This window comes from Lemur catta, chromosome 14 (genome assembly GCF_020740605.2).
Source record: "Lemur catta isolate mLemCat1 chromosome 14, mLemCat1.pri, whole genome shotgun sequence".
In the NCBI taxonomy this organism is placed as follows: Eukaryota; Metazoa; Chordata; class Mammalia; order Primates; family Lemuridae; genus Lemur; species Lemur catta.
Window position 1 is genome coordinate 49,392,852 of NC_059141.1, and position 17,714 is coordinate 49,410,565.

General features: G+C 37.4%; 1 protein-coding gene across 1 annotated transcript in view; it reads right to left on the reverse strand.

Annotated features, from left to right (window-relative positions):
• FAM149B1 (family with sequence similarity 149 member B1) overlaps positions 1 to 17,714 on the reverse strand; it is a 56,103-nt gene that overhangs the window by 20,031 nt on the left and 18,358 nt on the right. The window contains exons 6-7 of the mRNA XM_045569167.1: positions 16,594 to 16,758; positions 7,274 to 7,461 (exon numbers count right to left, since the gene is read on the reverse strand). Of these exons, the coding sequence (XP_045425123.1) occupies positions 7,274 to 7,461; positions 16,594 to 16,758 (353 nt within the window). The remainder of the gene's footprint in view (positions 1 to 7,273; positions 7,462 to 16,593; positions 16,759 to 17,714) is intronic.

A 17,714-nucleotide genomic window follows, 5' to 3' on the forward strand; every position in this document is an offset into this window, starting at 1 on the left:
GAAAATTTTAAAGCATCAGTTATCTGAGGAATTAGTGATTAAATGGACTAATATATGGAGGTAACTGGAGTCCCAAAAGACGATGGGAGACAGAAAATGTATCCAAAGAAATAATGACTGGAAACTTTCCAACCAATGAAAACAATAAACCCACAGATCCATGAAGCTCAACAAACTCCAGGCAGAAGAAACATGAAGAAAACTACATTAAGGCACATCATAATCAAATTGCTCAAAACCAGTGATAAAGAAAAAATCTTAACAGCAGCCAGAGAGAAAAAATATATATATATATACACAGGAACAAAGATAAGGATGACATCAGATTTCTTTTCAGGAACAGAGCAAGCAAGAAGAAAATGAACATCTTTAAAGTACTAGGAGACAAACTGTCAACATAGAATGCATAAAATTATCTTGCAAAAATGAATGCAAAATAAAGGAATTCTCATACCTATAAAATAAATAATTCATCACCAGCAGACCCATGTATAATATAAGAAATGTTAAAGGACACTCTTCAGGCTGAAAGAATTTCAAAAACTTTTTAATAAGATTCATGTAACATAAAATTCACCATTTTAACCATTTCAAAGTGTACAATTCAGTGGTTTTGGTATATTCACAATGTTGTACAATCATCACCACTATATAATTTCAGAAAATTTCCATCATTCCAAAAAGAAATGCTCTACCTCCCAATTTCCCTCTTCTTCCATCCCCTGGCAACCATTAAACTACTTTCTGTCTCTATGGCTCTGCCTATTCTGGATATTTCTTTTTTTTTTTTTTTTTTTGAGACAGTCTTGCTGTGTTGCCCGGGCTAGAGTGAGTGCTGTGGCGTCAGCCTAGCTCACAGCAACCTCAAACTCCTGGGCTTAAGCAATCCTACTGCTTCAGCCTCCCCAGTAGCTGGGACTACAGGTATGCGCCACCATGCCCGGCTAATTTTTTCTATATATATTTTTTAGTTGACCAGATAATTTCTTTCTATTTTTAGTAGAGACAGGGTCTCGCTCTTGCTGAGGCTGGTCTTGAACTCCTGACCTCGAGCAATCCACCCGCCTCGGCCTCCCAGAGTGCTAGGATTACAGGCGTGAGCCACTGCGCTGGGCCTGGATATTTCATATGAATGGAATCATATAATATGTGGCCCTTTGTGTCTGGCTTCTTTCATGTAGCATTATTTTCAACGTTCATCCATGTTGTAATATGTATCAGTACTTAATTCCTTTTTATGGCTGAATAATACTCCATTGTGTGGTATATTAGTCTGCTAGGGCTACCATAACAAAATAGCACAGACTGGGTGGCTTATATAACAGACATTTATTTTCTCACAGTTCTGGAGGGTAGAAGTCCAACATCAAGGTGCCATCAGGGTTGGTTTCTGGTGAGGACTCTGTCCTGGCTTGTAGGTGGCCACCTTCTTGTGTTCTTACATGGCCTCTTCTCTGTGCATGCGTGGAAAGAAAGATCTCTGATGTCTCTTTCTCTTATAAGGACACAAGCCCTACTGGGTGAGGGCCCCACTCTTATGACTTCACTTAACTTTAATTACCTCCCTGCTCTGTCTCCAAATACAGTCACATCAATGGTAAGGGGTTCAACGTATGAATTTTGGCAGGAGACAATTCAGCCCGTAACACATGGCCACACCAAATTTTGTTTTATCCATTCATCAGCTGATGGACATTTGGGTTGTTTCCACTTTTGGGCTATTATCAATAATGTTGCTATGAATATTCAAGTGCAAGTATTCTTTGTGTGGACATGTTTTCAGTTCTCTTGGTTATATACCTATAACCAAGTGGAATTTTCTGGGTCATATGGTAATTTTATGTTTAACATTTTGAGGAATTGCCCATCTACTAACTAAATGGGGAAGAAAAAAATTTAAAACTAAAATAAATTTTTAAAAAACCACCACATTTTGAGGAACTGCCAAACTGGTTCCACAGCGGCTGCACAATTTTTCATTCCCACCAGCAATGTATGAGGGTTCCAATTTCTCCACATCCTTACTTGTTATTTTCCCTTTAAAAAATAAAATTTAATTTAAAAAATATATACATATAACCATGTGGTTCTGATTTGCATTTTTCTAATGAGTGATGATGTACAGCATCTTTTCATGTGCTTACTGGCCATTTGTATATCATCTTTGACGAAATAACCACCCAAGTCATTTACTCTTTTATTTCCACTCTCCATCCCCGCCAGAGACTGGGTCTCACTATGTTGCCCAGAATGGTCTTGAACTCCTGGTCTCAAGCAATCCTCCTGACTCAGCCTCCTGAGTAGCTGGGACCACAGGCACAGGCCACCATACCTGGCTTATTGCCCATTTTTTAATTGGGTTGTTTGTCCTTTTATTATTGAGTTGCAGTTCTCTACTCTGGATACTAGACTTTTATTTTAAGACAAGGTCTCGCTCTGTTGCACTGGCTGGAGTGCAGTGGCATCATGATAGCTAAGTGCAACCTCAAATTCCTGGGCTCAAGTGATCCCTCTGCCTCAGCCTCCCAAGTAGCTGAGCTGGGACTACTGGTGCATGCCATCATGCCCAGCTAAATTTTTTTTCTATTTTTTGTAGAGATGGGGTCTTGCTCTTGCTCAGGCTAGTCTCGAACTTTTGGCCTCAAGTGATCCTCCTGCCTCAGCCTCCCAAAGTGCTAGGATTACAGGTATGAGCCACCACACCTGGCATCTGTATTCTTTTTATGTATATGATTTGTAAGTATTTTCTCCCATTTTGTAAGTTGTCTTTCACTTCTTTGATAATGTCCTTTATAGCATAAAATTTTTAATTTTGATGCAGTCCAATTTATGTTTTTTTCTTTTGTTGCTTGTATTCTTGGTGTCATATCCAAGAATCTGTTATCAAATCCAAGGTCATGAAGAGTTATTCCTATGTTTTCTTCTAAGAGTTTTATAATTTTAGCACTTAAGTTTAGGTCTTTGATCCAGTTTGAGTTCATTTTTGTATATGGTGTGAGGTAAGGGTCAAACTTCATTCTTTTCCATGTAGATATCCAGTTGTTCCAGCACCATTTGTTGAAGAAACTATTCTTTCCTCATTGAATCATCTTGACACTCTTATTGAAATTCAATTGGCCATAGATGTATGGGCTGATTCGGGACTTTTAATTGTATTTCATTGATCTATTTGTCTGTCCTTATGCCAGTTCCACACAGTTTTGACTACAGTTAGCTTTGTAGTAAGTTTTGAAATCAGGAAATATGAGTCCTCTAACTTTGTTTTTTTTTAAATATTATTTGGGTTATCCAGGGTTCCTTATATTTCCGTATGAATTTCAGGATCCGCTTGCCCATTTCTGCCAAAAAAAAAAAAAAAAAACGCAGGTGGAATTTTGATAGGGTTTGCACTGAACCTGTAGATCTATTTTGGGAGTATTATCGTCTTAACAATATTAAGTCTTCCAGTCCATGAACATGAGTCTTTCCATTTCTTTAGGTCTTCCCTAATTTCTTTCTACAATGTTTTGTAGTTTTTCAGCATACAAGTCTTATACTTCCTTGGTTAAATTTATTCCTAAGCATTTTATTCTTCTTAATGCTATTGTAAATGAAATTATTTTCTTAATTTCTCTTTTTGGGGTTTTGTTTTGCTTTGTTTTCTTTTTTTGAGACAGAGTCTCACTATGTTGCTCAGACTGGAGTATAGTAGCATGATCGTAGCTCACCACAGCCTCAAATTTCTGGGCTCAAGGGATCCTCCTGCCTCAGCCTCCTGAGTAGCTAGGACTACCAGCTACTAAATACCATTCCTGGCTATTTTTTTTTTTATTTTTGGTATAGATGGGGTCTTGCTAAGTTGCCTAGGCTGGTCTCAAACTCCTGGCCTCAAGCAATCCTCCCACCTTGGCCTCCCAAAGTGCTAGGATTACAGGTGTGAGCCACCACACCTGGCCTTATTTTCTTAATTTTATTTGCAGTTATTCATTACAGAGGCTGGAAGAATTTTGAGAAGCATGATAGAGAAGGCATAAATTGCCTTGAACAGACTGATAGTAGAAATCTAGACTTGGAGGATGCTGCAGGGGAGGGCTCAGAAGAAAATGAGGAACCTGTTATTGGCAACTAGAGGAAGGGAGATGCTTGTTACTCAGTGGCAGAAAGTTTAGTGAAATGGTCTCCTGTGGTTATACAGAAAGTATAACTTGTAAATGATGATCTTCCAATCCATGTGTTGAAAATGAAGCCTAATTTTTCTTGCTGCTTATAAAAAAATGCAAGATGAGAAAGAGAAATTGAGGGAAAAACTATAAAACAAAAAGAAACCAAGACTTGATCATTATGAAAATTCTCAGTATCTCTACAGGGCAAAAGATGCTAATATTAGACAGTGATCTAGAGAAAAAGAGTGTAACTATACAACTTTTTACTCATACCGCATAAAGATCAAAAGGTTATTCACTCACACAAAGAGCCCTTTCAAGAGATTAAGGTTATATCTCAAAGATGCTCTTAATCAAACCACAGAGCCTTTAGAAAGCTTAAGGGCACTGTGCCTCAGTCAGCCAAGTAGGAGCTCAAGATAGAGAAGAGATTACGCGAAAAGATCTATAGATGTGGGTTTTGTCTATGTGGTGAATCCCGCTGATATTCATAGGAGAGCCACAAAGTTTTTAAGAAAATTATTTCAGCAGAAACACTGCCAACTTCGACTAAGGGGACAGACTGAGTACAAAATGAAAAAAGGTTGTCAGATCCCCAAAATTCTACAGGCAAGACACAGCCTGATAAAACTAATTAGCTGCAAATACATGCTTTCCTGAAAAAAGGAAGCATGATTAAGAGGATGAAACCAGGAGCCTGGAGGATAGAGCAGTGAGCTAGAGAGGATTATTCCCAGGTCTTGAAACTTAATCAAGGAACTCCCAATATTTACCTAGCTGGATTTCAGAATTGCTGTGAACTCTTTTTTTTTTTTTTCAAACCTTCCATCCTCCTCCCTTTTAACTGTAATGTCTATAACTTATCCTTTGTTTGTCCTGCTATCGTATGTTGGGTGTATTGGGGTCAGACAACTTGTCTCTTCAGTTTCACAAGTCTACAGATAGAGAAAAATTGTGCCCCATGAGCTGTACTAAATGGATTACATCTAGGAACATAATCCACACCAGGACCCAATTTAGATGATAAGATTTTGGACTTTTGAGCTGATGCTATAATGGGATGACACTCTAGGAAACCTTAGGAGGGAGGAGAATGTATTTTGCATGCGGGAGAACATGTGTGGCAGACAGACTCTAAGATGGTCCCTGCATGATTCCCACCTCTTTGTGTTCATGCCTTTGTGTAATGCCCTCCCTTTGAGTGTGAACAGGACTGTGACTTGCTTTAGACCAATAGATAACAGTAGAGGTGATGGGATGTCACCCCATGATCATGTTGTTATATAAGCTTCTGTCTTGCTAGTTGACTAGCTCGTAGTCTTTCTTGCTGGCTTTGAACAATGAAGCTTCCATGAATACTACAGCTACAAAGAACTGTATGCTTCCAAGCATACACAAAAGGAGAAGTTCCCTAGTTGAGCCTCCACATGAGAACCCAGCCTGGGCCAACACCTTTATGGCAGCCTTGTGAAACCCTAAGCAGAAGACTAGCTAAGCTGTTCCTGACTTCTGACTCACAAATGTCTGAGGTAATAAATGTGTACTGTTTGAAGCCACTGTGATAATTTGTTGAGCAGCATAGTTAAATATATATCTAACCATATAACTCAGCCATTCCACCACTAGGAATTTACTCAAGAGAAAAAAATATATGCCCCCAAATTCTTTTACACTGGTATACATAATAGCTTTTCATATGATATCCCAAAGCTGAAAACAATCCAAATGCCCATTCACAGATAAACAAATTATGGTACAATGGAATACTTCTCAGCAATAAAAAGGAATAAATTATTGATATTATTATTGACACAGATAAATCTCAAAATCATTATTGAGTGAAAGCAGCCAGACACAAAGAGTACATATTGTATGATTATGTTCACATGAAACTGTACAAAATGCCAACTAATCTATAGTGATGGAAAGCAGGTAACTCTTTTTGGTCACTTTGGGGATGGGGGGCCAGGCAAAGGCAGGAGTGAGGGATTACCAAGGGCCAACTTTTGTAGGTGATGGTTATGTTCACCATATTGACTGTCATAATGGTTAATATATAAGTAATATATATAAGTAATATAAGTCAGAGCTTGTCAAATTGTACACTTTAAATGTGTCATTTATCACATATCAATCTTTAATAAAGCAGTTTTAAAAATGTACATGCCACTTGCACGTTTTTCCTCATAAGTCATTATATTCAAAGAAAGCGCAAGCTCTGACTGATCATCATAGACTAGACCTTATTGTTCATCCACTCTTCTCAAATATTTACTAAATACCTGTTAGTTTCTATGGGAAATACAAACATGAATCAGACCCACTAATATTGTGATATAATAATAAATATATATTTGGTCTCTGCCCCTGGCTCCTGGCACACAGGGTTTTAACTTGGAATATCCAAAGTGATAAGTGTCTTTTTGTATACTAATGAGATAACTGGTGGTTGAGGGATCCTGGATAGTCTCAGGATGGGGTGAGGTGGGTAATTGCCAGGGGAACCAACCATGTAATTAGAAAGTTAGAACTTTTTCATCCCTATCCTTTGACCTTTGACCTCTGGAGAGAGGAGAGGAGCGGAAGGTTGAGTTGATCAGCGTTGGCCAATGATTTGATCAATCAAGCCTACAAAATGAAGCCTCCATAAAAACCCAAAAGAACTGGGTTCAGAGAGCCCTAATTTATAGTTGGTTGGTCAAAAGCATAGGTCACAAAAAAAAAAAAAAGGAGGAAGAAGAAAGAAGAAGATGAGAAGTAGCACCGGTCACAAGTTGGGGCTTGCAACTGGCATCTGAAGTCAGGGAGTGGAGGCAGTCTTGTGGGACTGAGCCTTCAACCTGTGGGACCCGATGCTATCTCTAGGTAGATAGTGTTGGAATTGAATTGGATTAGAGAACACCCAGCTGGTATCCACTAGAGACTCTGGTGTCAGAATTGTTTGTTGTGTGGGGATAAAACCCTACACACTGGTGTCAGACATGTGGTGTGTGAGAATAGGAAAAAACACTTGTGGTTTTCCTTTTTCATATCCACCTTTTACACTAATGAAGCATATAATCTAACAGACTGGTTAGGGTTTGGAAATCACAAACAATTACTTTTTACATTGTCTTCACAAAGATCCTTACCAGAAGCAAAACCCTCCCAATGACTGCGTGTCAACTGTTCCATACAGCCCACAGCCTTGCTCCAGACAATGTCAAACACATAAGCAAGGACATCCTCTTTCATGCAGTAAAATGGAACAATGGGAGGATACCCTAATTTCTGTTTCTCTGTATCTGCTTCTGATTTCTCTCCATGAAACTCCTCTTCCCTGTAACAGAAACAAGAGGAAAAGACTTCATGATTATTCTTTGCTAAGTCTCCACCACTGTCCTTTGTACTTCTTAGGAGTGTGATTGTTGCCCCACCACCACAAGCCTCCTCGTTACTCAGCAGATGCAGCACATGTATGAAGCTGCCTTGTGAACTAAGGGAGTTCTAACAGAGGAGACTGCATTTTCCTTTTTACCTCCACCCCATCCCACTACTCTGCCAAAACATAAAGTGAGCAAAAGAAATCTCAGAATTATTCTACATTTTTTAGCTTTAAACAGATGAACATTGTCAGTTGAGCAATCAGCTATGACAATTAAACATACAGAAATAATCTTTTTGTCATAATTGGATAAAATTTAGATTAATATTAATGTGACATATTTAACAATGTATATCGAACTGTGATTATGCTGCATAATTATTTGAGGCAATGATTCATTAGAAAAACATTCCACATAAATTATTAAAATTAGTATACTTTTACTAAGGCAAATAAGCATTTGGTAAAAGGCTGGAAAGGAAAAAGAAGAAAATTAAACAGCACAGAAGCTCCTGTTTCTGTAACCAAGAAACTCTCAGTTAGCCAAGTGCTTCTCTGGCAAACAGCCAATAGTCCTAGGGTTCTGTGGGAAAAAAAATCTGATGGATAGATGTGTTTACTTATAATAGATATGTAAACTAAGACAAAGTAAATTCTGCAACTGGCTTGGGATAGGGAGAAATATCTCCAGACCTCTACGGTGAAAGTTACTCCTGGGCAGCAAAGATCTCAAGAACTAAATAGGAAACTGTAGGCAAGAAAGAAGGGTGAAAAGAGTCTCAGAAAAGCAAATGTTGAGAGAACTTGTCACCACTAGATGAGCCCTATAGGAAATGCTCAAAGATGTCTTATACATGGAAACAAAAGGTCAGTATTCATCATCATGAAACCGATTGAAAATGGAAAACTCAAAGATCTGATAAAATAATCACATAAAGGAGGAAGAGAAAGGGATTAAATGGCAACATGACAGAAGTTCAGCAAACCACAAAGATAAAAAGACAGGAAAAACAAAGAAAAAAATTATAAAACAACTAGAAATCAACTAACAATATGACAAGAACAAAGCTTCACATATCAATATTAATCCTAAATGTATATGGATTAAATCAGTGGTCCCCAACCTTTTTGGCACCACAGACCAGTTTCATGAAAGACAATTTTTCCATGGACTGGAGGGGTGGAGGTGATGGTTTGGGGATGATTCAAGTGCATTACATTTATTGTGCTGTCAAACCTCTCTGTTTAATGATAATCTGTATTTGCAGCCACTCCCCAGCGCTAGCATCACCACCTCAGCTCCACCTCAGATCATCCGGCATGAGATTCTCATAAGGAGGGTGCAACCTAGATCCCTCGCATGCATAGCAGGGTTCTCACTGCTATGAGAATCTAATGCTGCCACTGAACTGACAGGAGGCGGAGCTTATGTGGTGATGCAAGCAATGGGGAGTGGCTGTAAATACAGATGAAGCTTCGCTTGCTACCTTGCTGTTCATCTCCTACTGTGCGGCCCCAGTTCCTAACAGGCCACGGGACCATGCTCCACTTAAAAGATACAGATTGGAAGAATGAATTTAAAAAAACATGATCCAACTATATCCTGCTCACAAGAAACTGACCTCATAAAGACACATAAAAGACATACAGACTGAAACTAAAGGGGTGGAAAAAGATATTCCATGCAAATAGAAACTAAAAGCAAGGAGGAGTGCTATACTTATAGTAAAAAAAGACAAAGAAGATCATTATATAATGATAAAGGGATCAATTTAGCAAAAGGATATAATGATCCTAAAAATATAAGCACCCAACATTGGAGCACCCAGATTCACAAAACAAATATTGCGAGACCTAAACAAAGAGATAGACAGCAACACAATAAAAACAAAGAATTTTAATACCCCACTCACAGCACTAGACAGATCAAGACAGAAAATTAGCAAAGAAACATTGGACTTAAATTGGACTTTAGACCAAATGGACTTAACAGACATTTACAGAACATTCCACCGAACAGCTACAGAATATACATTCTTTTCATCAGCACATGGAACATTCTTTAAGAGAGGCCACATTTTAGGCCACAAAATGAGTCTTAACAAATTTCTAAAAATTGAAATCATATCAAGTATCTTCTCAGACCAGAGTAGAATAAAGCTAGAAGCCAATACAAAGAGGAACTTCAAAAACTACACAAATACATGGAAATTAAACAGCATACTTCTGAATGGATCACTGGGTCAACTAAGACATAAAGACAGAAATTAAAATTTTTCTTGAAATGAATTAAAATGAAAACACAACATACCAAAACCTGTGGGATATGGCAAAAATAGTGCTGAGGGAAATTTATACCATGAAATGCCTGCATCAAAAAAGTACAAAGATCACAAATTAACAATCTAACATTGTACCTCAAGGAACTAGAAAAACAAGAACAAACCAAACCCTAAGTTAGCAGAAGAAAAGAAATAACAAAGATCAGAGCAGAACTAAATGGAGACTAAAAAAACAATATAAAGGGATCAACAAAACTAAAAGTTGGTTCTTTGAAAATATAAACAAAATTGATAAACTATTAGCTAGCCTAAGAAGGGAAAAGATCCAAATAAACACAATCAGAAGTGAAAAAAGAGATATTACAGCTGACACCACAGAAATAAAAAAGATCATCATAAACTATTATGCTATTGTTAACAACTATATGCTCACAAACTAGAAAACCTAAAAGAAATGAATGAATTCCTGAAAACATACAACCTCCCAAGATTGAACCAGTAATAAACAGAACTCCTGAATAGACCAATAACAAGTCATGAGATTGAATCAGTAATAAATCTCACAAGAAAAAAAGCTCAGGAACAAATGGATTCACAGCCAAATCTTACCAGATGTAAAAAGAACTGGTGCCAATGCTACTGAAACTGATCCATAGATCAAGAAGGAACGAATCCTCCCTAACTCATTCTACAAAGCCAGGATCACCCTGATACAAAGCCAGAAAACGATGTCACAAAAAAAGAAACCTATCAACCACTATCTCTAAAGAACATAGATGTAAAAATCCTGAACAAAATACTGGCAAACCAAATCCCACAACAGCACCTCAAAAAGACAATTCACCACAATCAGGTGGTTTTTATCCCAAAGATGCAAGAATGGTTCAACATACACAAGTCAATAAATGTTAGTCACTACATAAACAGAATTAAAAACAAAAGCCATATGATCATCTCAATAGATACAGAAAAAGCATTCAGTAAAATCCAGCATCCCTTCATGATAAAAACCCTCAAAAATTTGGCATAGAAGGAACATACCTCAAAATAATAAAAGGCTATATATGACAAACCCACAGCCAACATCATACTGAATGGGGAAAAGTTGAAAGCATCCCCCCACAATACTAGAATGAGACACGGATGCACACTTTTGCCACTCCTATTCAACAAAGCACAGGAAGTCCTAGCCAGAACAATCAGGCAAAAGAAAGAAAAGGCATCCAAATTGGAAAAGAAGAAGCCAAGTTATCTCTTTTTGCTGATGATATGATCTTTTATCTAGAAAACCCTAATGACTCCTCCAAAACACTCCTAGATTTGATAAATAAATTCAGTTAAGTCTCAGGTTATAAAATCAATGTACAAAAATCAACAGGATTTCTGTACACAATGATCAAGCTGAGAACGAAATCAAGAACACAATCCCATTTACAATAGCTGTAAAAAAAAAAATTACCTAGGAATAAATATAACCAAGAAGGTGAAAGATCTCTACAAGGAGAACTACAAATCACTGATGAAGGAAATCACAGACAATACAAACAAATAGAAAACCATCCCATGCTTATGGATTGGAAGAATCAATATTGTTAAAATGTCCATTCTGCACTAGCTCAGACAACAGAGCAATACCCTGTCACAAAAAAAAAGTGGGCAAATGACATGAACAGGCATTTTTCAAAACAAGATATACAAACGGCCAAAAAAATACGAAAAAATGCTCAACATCACAAATCATCATAGAAATGCAAATTAAAACCACAATGAAATATCATCTTATTCCATTTAGAATGGCCATTATTAAAAAGTCAAAAAAACAATAGATGATGTCATGGATGTGGTGAAAGGGAACACTTATACACTGTTGGTGGGAATGTAAATTAGCATAGCCTCTATGGAAATCAGTAGGGAGATTTCTCCAAGAACTAAACGTAGATCTACCATTTGATCCCACAATCCTACCACTGGGTATCTACCTAGAGGAAAATAAATCGTTATATCAAAAAGACACCTCGGCTGGGCGTGGTAGCTCACACCTGTAATCCTAGCAGTTTGGGAAGCTGAGGCAGGAGGATCACTAGAGGCCAGAAGTTTGAGACCAGCCTGAACAACATACCAAGACCCCGTCTCTACAAAAAGTAAAAAAAAATTAGCCGGGCATGGTGTCATGCTACAGCTACTTGGAAGGCTGAAGCAGGAGGATTGCTTAAGCCCAGGAGTTTGAAGTTGCAGTGAGCTATGATAATGCCACTGCACTCTAACCTAGGCAACAGAGTGAGATCCTGTTTCAAAAAAATAAAAATAAAGACACCTGTACCTGTATGTTTATTGTAGCACAATTCACAATCGCAAAGATATGGAATCAACCGAAATGCCCATCAACCGATGAGTGGATTAAGAAAATGTGGTATGTATTAAATATATACCATAGAGTACTACTCAGCCATAAGAAAGAATGAAATAATGCCTTTTGCAGCAACTTGGATGGAACTGGAGGTTATCATCCTAAGGGAAGTAACTCAGGAACAAAAAAATAAATGCCTCATGTTCTCACTTCTAAGTGGAAGCTAAACTATAGCTATATAAGGGCAAACAGAGTGGTATAATGGACATTGGTGACTCACAAGGGGGGAGGTGGAACAGGGGTAAAGGATGAAAAATTACCTATGGGGGTACCTCAGTAGAGTACAATGTACACTACTCAGATGATGGGTACACCAAAAGCCCAGACTTCGCCACTATGCAATATATTCATGTAATGGAATTCAACTTGTACCCCCTAAATCCATTAGAATAAAAAACAAATTAATTAAATACAATTTAAAAAAGAAGGGTGCAAAGAGGCTTATGCAGGACAGCTACACTCTCTTCTCTGCCTTCCCAAGGAATACTTGGCCTGGCATTAAGTGGAGGAGTAAGCTGACTAATATTAATGGTATTTAAATTTATATTTCTTTTTAGAAGAGATACATTCATGTGATGAAAAAAATTCAAATTGTACAGGATGTTTAGTGAACAAGAAGTCTCCTACATCTCTATCCCCCATTACCAGAAGCAAATATTATACATTGTTCTAGAGAAATAGTTGCATTATATAGTATATTGCACCTTGTTCTTTATTTAACAATGTATCTTGGCCTTGATCCCTATCAATACATATCAGTCTGCCTCTTAAAAAAATTAGCTGCTGAGTATTCCATTTGATATACCATATGTCTAACTAGTCCCTTATTGATCAACCAATATTTTGCTCTTACAGTTAATACTGCAATTAATATCCTTGTTCTTTGGCTTCATAGGTGATTATGTCTGTAGGATAAATTCCTATAAATAGACTTATTAAGTTAATGGGCATATGCATTTCAATTTGAAAGATATTGCCCAATTTCCTCTAAAGAGATTATATGGCCCAATGATCAAAGAATATGCCTGTTTACCCACTTAAAGAAGTATCAAACTTCTGGATGGGCATGGTGGCTCACACTTATAATCCTAGCACTCTGGGAGGCTGAGGCAAGAGGATCCCTTGAGCTCAGGAGTTTGAGACCAGCCTGAGCAAGAGCAAGACCCCATCTCTGCTAAAAATAAAAAAAATTAGCTGGATGTGGTGGTCCACACCTGTAGTCCCAGCTACTTGGGAGGCTGAGGCAAGAGGATCACTTGAGCCTAGGAATTTGAGGTTGCAATGAACTATGATGATGCCACTGCACTCTACCCAGGGCAACACAGGAAGACTCTCTCAGGAAAAGAAAAAAAAAAAAAGAATTATCAAACTTCTTTAATCTTTTGTTCTCTGCCAATCTGACAAAGTAGCACGTTATAGTTTTAATATGCATCTTTAAATTGCAAATGAGGTTGAGTTTTATTTCATATGTTTAAAATCCATTTTCTATTTATGTGAACTGTTCGTGTCCTTTGCCTGTTTTTTCCTTAGTCTTTTCCTTATTGATGTACATATTAAGGAAAGTAACTCTTTGTCTATGAATAAATTGCAAATATCTTTGCCTAGTTTGTCATTTATTTTTTGACTTTATGAGTTTTTTCTATGTAGAAATTTCATCTTAGGTAGTTATTTAAGAATTTCTTATATGACGTGTAGGTTTTGTTTTATGGTTTAAAAGGTCTTCTCCATTCCCAAATTATAATTTTTTGAAAAAGTCTTCCATTTTTATTTTCTTCTAAACTTATATGATTTCATTTGTCCCATTTAAATCTTTTATACCTGTGAAATTTTTTTTTTTTTTTACTTTTCTTTTTTTGAGACAGAGTCTCACTCCATTGCCCAGTCTAGAGTGCAGTGGTGTGATCATAGTTCACTGTAGCCTTGAACTCCTGGGATAAAACAATCCTCCTGTCTCAGGTTCCCCAGTAGGTGGGACTACAGACATGTGCCACCACACCCAGCTAACTTTTTAAAAATTTTTTTGAAGGGACAGTGTTGACCAGACTGGTTTTGAACTCCTGGCCTCAAGCAATCCTCCCCCCTTGGCCTCCCAAAGTGCTGGGATTATAGGTGTGAAGCACCATGTGGTGGCCTGAAATTTATTTTTATGAAAATAATAAGTTAGGAACCTTATTTTTTTTCCAGATTTCTTTTCATTTGCACCAAAATCATTTGCTGAAATTATTGTATACCCTAATTTGCTAGAAGTCCTTTGGTTTATTTCTCAACCTTCAATCTTTTCAAGTACGAACATTTTAAAGGTCCAATTAGTCTGTCATTTTACAAGGTATCTTGGTAATATCTCTAAAGGGAAGGCTGCCTCCCTTCATTCCTTTCTTTCTCTTTCTCTCTCTCTCTCTCTTCCTCCCTCTTTCTCTGTCTCTCTCTTTCTTTCTTAGAGACAGTGTCTTGCTCTGTTGCCCAGACTGGAGTACAGTGGCGTGATCACAGTTCACCGTAGCCTTGAACTCCTGGGCTCAAGTGATCCCCATGCCTCAGCCTCCTGAGTTGCTGGAACTATAGGTTTGAGCCACCAAACCTTTCTAAAAATCTTCCCTGTATTACCTGAAAATTCATTTGGATTGACTATCAGAAAAAGGGAAAGAAATGCCCTGGGGATACCTGTCAGCCATTTTAAATTAGTTAAATCAGCTTTATTTTTTATAAACTGAAACCAAGGGAGAAGATGTTTGATTTGAGGAAAAAGAAAAGATAGAAAAATTTTGACATAGGCCAGAAGTGAAGGGGAATGGGGGCAGTCTTTGGAAAACCAGAAGAACCTACTTACCGTTCTAGCTCAGTAGTGTGATGTATGCAAACCTGGCTTGTGTTTAGCTTGCACTAGGGCTGTGTGCATTTGAGTGAACATGGCTCAGCAAGAAATGTAATGGGAAAAAGAGAAGTCCAGAATCATGTGACACAATGCTAACTAGACCTAACTACAGCCTCACAGCCTAAAATGAAATTCTCATTTTCAGATATGCTGCTGTGATTTTCAATTCTGGAACTTTTAATAGCTTAGAAGAGTATGCTCTATTTTAGACAAATCATTTAATCACTCTGATTCTCACCTATCCTATAAAGAAGATAAGTAATATCTATGTCATAGGACTACTGTTAGAATACAATAAGAATAGATATAAACAATAATTACAAAGTCTGTGCCAAGCGTAAGGTTTTAAATAAACTGCATATGCCTTTTGCAAACAGGATTTATGTAAACAGACTTCACACCTCTTCAAATGCTATTTTTAAAGGTTTCAGAGTTTCCACTCATGGTAATTTGCAAAAGGGTAAAATCAAACTATGTGGAAAAAAATTAACTCATTTTAGTTGGCGTGGATGCAGAGAGACAGGAACACTCACACACTGCTGGTGGGAATGCAAACTAGTGCAACCCCTATGGAAAGCAATATGGAGATACCTTCAACAGATTCAAGTAGACCTACCATTTGATCCAGCAATCCCATTATTGGGCATATACCCAGAAGAACAAAAGTCATTCTTTAACAAAGACACCTGTACCCGAATGTTTATAGCAGCACAATTTACAATCGCAAAGATGTGGAAACAACCCAAGTGCCCATCGATCCACGAATGGATTAGTAAACTGTGGTATATGTATACCATGGAGTACTACTCAGCTATAAGAAATAACGATGATACGACATCTCTTTGGTTCTCCTGGAGAGAGCTGGAACCCATTATACTAAGTGAAGTATCCAAAGAATGGAAAAACAAGCATCACATGTACTCACCAGAAAACTGGTTTCCCTGATCATCACCTAAATGTACATCAGGGAAGGATACCAACTGGATATCAGACTGGGATGGGGGGTGGGGGGAGGGGATGGGTGTATGCCTACATGATGAGTGCGTTGCACACCCTCTGGGGAATGGTCATGCTTGAAGGTGCAGACCCGGGGAGGTGGGGGGGGGAGGGGATGGAGGTATGACTACATGATGAGTGCCAGGCGCACTGTCTGGAGAATGAGAACGGACGCACTTGGGACTCTGACTCGGGGGGAATGGGTGGGACATGGACAATGTATATGACCTGAACTTATGTACCCCCATAATGAGCTGAAATAAAAAAAAAATTAACTCATTTTAAAATCTCTGATCTCAGGAAGAGGTAAATGATGTGTGAAACAATCAAATACACAAGGAAGTGTGGTATATGGGAGCAATAACTAAGAATATGAACTCTGGATACCTGAAGAGTAAATACCTGAAAATAAATAACAGAAATTGGCATAGATCTAATTATCGATAATACTGGTAGCATAGTTTACAAAAAACAGATATTTGTACATAAAATAGAAAGGGAGTAAAAAGCTTAAAAGACATAATACTAACATATCTGTGTGGTCGAATGCTAGGTATTCCTCAATTATTCCTTCCGAGATTATACAGTCTTCCTCTTCTCTTTCCATAGAACATAAGCTGGGGGATTTGGCAATGGAATATGCTTTATGAGCATAAGAAGATGAAAAGTGTAACTTCTTTCCTCTTATACCAAATCTGGGAGAGGAAAAAAGAAGCAAACATTAATTATATATAATATAAGCTGTTTTCACAGCAACAGTCACATGAGTTTTGGCTCAAACCCCCCTTGCCCTGACAACACCTGCCTGGACTATTCTAAGCCTTTAATAACCTACCATTCCTCAGAACAGGAAGATTAGATTCTGGCCATACACCTATTTTACCTAGGTGCATTATGCTATCTGATGCTGCTTGTTATCTTTTCAGATGCAAACAGCTATAACTATAAAATAAGTTTTTAAAAATCACATTCATAATTACATCTTTAAGGTACCTCAGGAGATTATATGCTTATTTCAGCAACTCCATCATTGCTCAAAATGCATGCTTCTTAAAGGCAGAAATCTTATTAATATTTAAATTCCTCTTCCTACCCAGGCATTCAATAAATATATGATGACTCATTCATTTCAGCAGGTTTACTTTGAAGAAAGTCAATCAAATCTGAGCAATATAATTTTTTAAAATGGCTCTCAGTTTAACCAAATATTAAATATAACCAGTTTATGCTTTGTATTATTCTTTATACTTTTTATGCCTTAAGTATTTTTTTAATGAGGAAAAAAGAATAAACCCATAGTACTTTTCAACAAAGCCAGTGGGAAAAGCTTATTCAAAGGCATTTGGAAAATATGTACTAAAAGCCTTAAATATACCTTTTGATTCAATGGTTTCATTTGTAGAGATTTCCTTTAAGGATATGACCTATAAGATTTAGCTATAAGAATTATCATCACAGAATTGTTTATAATTGCCAAAAATAAAAACTAGCCAAACTGTTTCAAAATAGAGAATTTGAGGATGGGTTGCTTAAATCATGCTATATTCAAGCAAGGTAATACTATGAGGTCATTAAATTAATGTTAGAGACAATAGAAGATGTCCACAATAAAATGTTAGGTATAAAAAGATTACAAAATGTTTAATTTCAC